Here is a 4,705-nt window from a genome sequence, read left to right on the forward strand (position 1 = left end):
TCGACTGGGTATATTTCACTTGTTCATCGTTAACTGTATTAGATAACAAAGCATCAGGTTTGTGATCTTCCTGCTCATAGGACTGAGCTCTTTCTGGTCACAATTAAGAGCTAGGTGCTGGATCCCTTATTCTGCGAGCTCCAATCTTAAGTGTTCTACAGACGACTGTTGCGAGAGAATCACAGTGTTGTCAGGCTTACAACACCTGCATGGCCAAATGTTGAGCTGTGTTCTCAAGGTTGCATGATGCATGTAGTAGTTCAGAGGAGGATAATATTGCAAGGAGAAACAATGAGAAATTCAACGAGGGATCCATGAGTCCCGCTTCACGGTGCTCATGAGTGAGAATGATAGTGAGAGCTGCATCACTAGTCTTCTATGAGTGAATGATGAGTCGTCTTAAGAACACTCACTGCATGAGAAAATGTTGCGTTACACCTCATCATGGATTTCGGGACCTGCATGAGGGAATCATAGGTTCGATCACCATCGTTTCAGGTGAGAACGAAGCTCCGAGATTACAGTGTTGTTTGAGGGAGGGGTGAGCGTCACAGGAGAGGGGATATGGGGAGGGAATGTTGCGTCACAGGGTCGATGTACCATCAGGAAGGGTTGAGCTTGCGTCACAAAACGAGGTACTATGAGGGAGCCTTGCGTCACAGGACGGGGTACTGTGAGTGTTACATGATGGTATGACTTTTAACTAAACCTTGAAAGCATTAGGACAAAAGACCAGACTGTCACAAACAAGGATGTTGTCGCCATGCTCTAGGATCATGCCTTCCTACACAGGGGTCATTCCGTCGTGCACATGCGGTCAGCTATAGCTATGACTAATAAAACCAGAGATAAAGAACCATTTCCAAGTACGGCCCTGTGTTCTGAGGTAGTCATTACACGCCCAGAAATATTGGAAGGGACCTATCGACAGACCTCGGAATATTCCTTTCATCTGTAATCAACCCACGACTAGTTTTCGTGAACGAGTCCTGGTGTTAGGACCTTTCTAAAGGCTTCTGCAACCCAAGGCTGCGTAGCTTCCAGTAGCAGGGAAATGTAGAACTTCTTTGGAGTGGGATGTTCTGTGAAGAGAACGTAACCCCAATGATACACCTTCACTAAACGTGCACCGTCGAGCAGGTGGAGGCCGTATAACCCCTCGGAATATATGTAAACATGTTTACAAATATATCCCCATGTAGTCCAAGATGTATCATTCACATGGCAATGTAACAATGAACAATATACACACAAGAGCGACGACCCCCTCAAGGAGAGGTAAATGGTGGTGGAGTGTGGAGGTGAGGCAAGCGGCGGACGCCTCTTGGCGGTAACAAAATATACCGATGCTGGGGGACATTCTCCCTGGCTCAGCCGGTTCCCAGCACACTGACCACGTCTCCTCGCCGGCACACAAAGTGGCCGTAAAATTCAATTCCGGTGGTTTGTCTCACGTGATCGACTCCCCAGGGTAATCGAGTTTAGCCCGGGGACAAGTGGACAGCTCTGCTTATCTTCAATTTAGCCGCCTGCCCAGTGTAGGGATAGTGGCCCAAGGACCACCCTCACGACGCGGAGGAACACGAGGTGGTGGTGTGGTGGTCGTGCAGTGGTGGTGGTGGTGGTAGTGGTGGTAGTGATGTTAAAGTGGGTGTGGGTGTGTAGTAGTGATGGTGGTGGTGGTTGGCGTCAACACTGAGCGCGGTGGTAGGGATGCTGGTAGGTCGTGGTGATGTTAGGAACGGTAGCGAAGGTGACGGTAAGAACGGTGGTAGCGAAGGTGGTAATGGTGGCGGTTGGTATGGTGTGGTACGTGGCATCTCGTGAGAGGCAGGACATGTAACAGAACACATGATGATCCATGACGAGCTTATATGCCGACGACACAGTAATAGTATTCTGGGGTGCTGTGGTAGAGACAAGATTGGTAAAAGAAAAAAAGGAAACCCTGCCTCACCACCCGCCATTCCCTCCTACACGAACCACACCACGAAGGAGGGTATACGTCTACTGCATGTGGGGATTCTATAGGAAAGTACGACCGCGTCAACTTCTCTCTACACTAACTACAGTGGGGTTCTGTGGGGAGGTGGGGGTGTCGAATCTCTATAACGGATCAAAGGGTTCATTTCTAAAGCAAATTCAAAAGTCAGTTTTAACTTTTTGACACCGTCAAATTTACTGATAATATATGTTACTAAATTGCTTAAGAAATCTCGGGGAGGGGGAAGGGGGGGGGAGGGTGGTTGTTGACGATGGGGGGATGGTAAGAGCAGTAGTGATGGCAACGGTGGATGATGATGATGGTACGATGGCACGGAAAGAGCGAGAGCTTGTTGAGCAGTTTGAGCTACGGCGGTACGACGTGACGTCAAGTGAGAGCGAGGCAGTTTATAACTGTGCGGTGAAATGGATTACGTCGCTGAAGAGCCGAATTCTTATTGGCTACTGCAAATGAAAGACAGGACCAGTATCCCCAAACCCTATGTGATGAAGATGGGACAGAGGGATGGAGAGAGAGAGAGAGAGAGAGAGAGAGAGAGAGAGAGAGAGAGAGAGAGAGAGAGAGAGAGAGAGAGAGAGAGAGAGAGAGAGAGAGGAAAAATCCTGTGTGAATTCCAGGATGTTTTCGTCATGGGAGGCAGAAGCACAAACTGAATGTACAATCTTTATTTACATACTATACACATACAGTTACATGTAATACAAATATGTATGCACAGAATAATGATGTACAACAACTGGTCAGCTTGGCCTCTGTACGCAGATCATACCCACATACACATGCACGTACACACACACACACACACACACACACACACACACACACACACACATATATATATATATATATATATATATATATATATATATATATATATATATATGGTTTCGGTGCATTACACATAACAGCTACAGAATGGAGAATGGATATGAGCGAATGTTGCCCTTCTTGTCCGTTCCTGGCGCTTACTCCTTAACGCGGGAAACGGCGATCAAGTGTGTGTGTATATATATATATATATATATATATATATATATATATATATATATATATATATATATATGTATATATATATATATATATATATATATATATATATATATATATATATATATATATATATATATATATATATGGGTGTATATGAGTGGATGATCTTGCACAAGTGAATCATCAGTCCTCTGGATACAATCATGCTACAATATTACCAGATCTTTAGTCATTCACTGACAACAAATGACACAGCAGAGTGCGACGGTGATGTCAGAACTATATTATCACAGTCAACCGATAACTGGCCCTCTTGCCTCTGGCATTCTGACACCTCTGTTGGCGAGGGTAAAGCAAAAGCTCAAAAGCTGAACTACTGGAAAAAAGGACGAGTGTGTGACCGAGGAAACTATCATATATTTTTGTCTATTTCATTTTTTTCAGGTCAGTCTCACAGACACCCGTTCTTTCCCATCCATCATCCTCAAACGTAATCGGTTTCCTTGTCCATCTGATGTATCCTCCAACACCGACTCATCCGTGTTTTTATGACCCTTCCTAGGCCAGGAGAACCGCCTTCCTCCAGCAGAAACACTGCCAAAGAACAGATCAGCACAGGTAGGCAGCCGTCAATCGTATTCTTTCCAGTAGAATTCCATGTCTGCTGTACTTCAGTATCTGTGGTATTTCTTCCATTCTTTATTCGTCAGGCTGTTCTTCCCTCAATTATCTACAACAGCTTAAGAAAACTGTATGGCAGATAACCTCGTCATAGGTTAAAAGGCACTTCTGTTACATATATACATATATACATATATATTATTTTCCCCAATGTACTCCTAAGTACCCACTATGTCACACAGTTATGACTCCCGTCATCACTCTCCTCATTTTTCACCTGTGACCATCCCAGGCGTCAGATGCTAAGAATGGTCCGTAGGCTGGAAGTTCTTCGTAAATATGCACTGAGTCAATACGCTTTACGGCAGGATTAACGGAGGCTCCTGAGTGACCCTCCTTCTTCTTCTTCTTCTTCTTGTCCACAGCCACCGGCGATCCAGCCGGAGTCCTCTCAGTCCCACCAGCTTCGCTAGGAGGAATGTTGAAAAACTCAGCTCTAGTGACGTTCATGTAGATTGCTTCATTTTCCTCACAAGGTTTGGGGAAGAGGTTACTCAGATTCGAGTACGTGTGGTCCTGCACTGGTGTGTTTTGCGTATGCGTCCTCAAATCATTGGGGTTGCTGTTCTCAATGTCTACCCTCTTCGCCTGCGTTTCGTCTACGTATTTCAAACCCGTGTGGGGTTCTGCCAGGCTGGGTGTCGCCTGCCGAGCAGGATCTTGCGACGAGGATGAAGTCTGCTGTGGGCCACCATCGCGAGAGTCTTTAACACAATCTTCACCATTTCTCCAGTTGCCTGGGTAGATCAGGGAACATGTATAGCGACGGCGTAAGTAAACGGCGTAAGCAAAGGCCCCCAGGATCAGCACGATTACAAGGCCGACTCCAACACCGATGCCTATGCTCAACCCGTTATCCGTTGTCGAGGTCAAATTCCGTGACCTACCCGCTGGCTGCGCTTGCGCTGTCGGTGGCGGTGGTGGGAACGAGAATGATCTCGGACCATTGCTCGGCATGACTCCTGCAGGCAGTGGAGAAACATTAGCCCCTACAAATGGTGTCTCAGTTGTAGTACCAGACAAACCTGT

General features: G+C 46.2%; 1 protein-coding gene across 1 annotated transcript in view; it reads right to left on the minus strand.

The window, feature by feature from the left end:
• Nucleotides 1-3,068: 3,068 nt before the first annotated feature.
• The window catches only part of LOC139760729 (uncharacterized), a 4,778-nt gene continuing 3,141 nt past the window's right edge, over nt 3,069-4,705 (minus strand). Inside the window, exon 2 of the mRNA XM_071684287.1 lies at nt 3,069-4,638. Coding sequence (XP_071540388.1) covers nt 3,890-4,638 — 749 coding nt within the window. The 3' untranslated portion in view covers nt 3,069-3,889. The remainder of the gene's footprint in view (nt 4,639-4,705) is intronic.

The sequence above is a fragment of the Panulirus ornatus genome, chromosome 37 (genome assembly GCF_036320965.1).
Source record: "Panulirus ornatus isolate Po-2019 chromosome 37, ASM3632096v1, whole genome shotgun sequence".
In the NCBI taxonomy this organism is placed as follows: domain Eukaryota; kingdom Metazoa; phylum Arthropoda; class Malacostraca; order Decapoda; family Palinuridae; genus Panulirus; species Panulirus ornatus.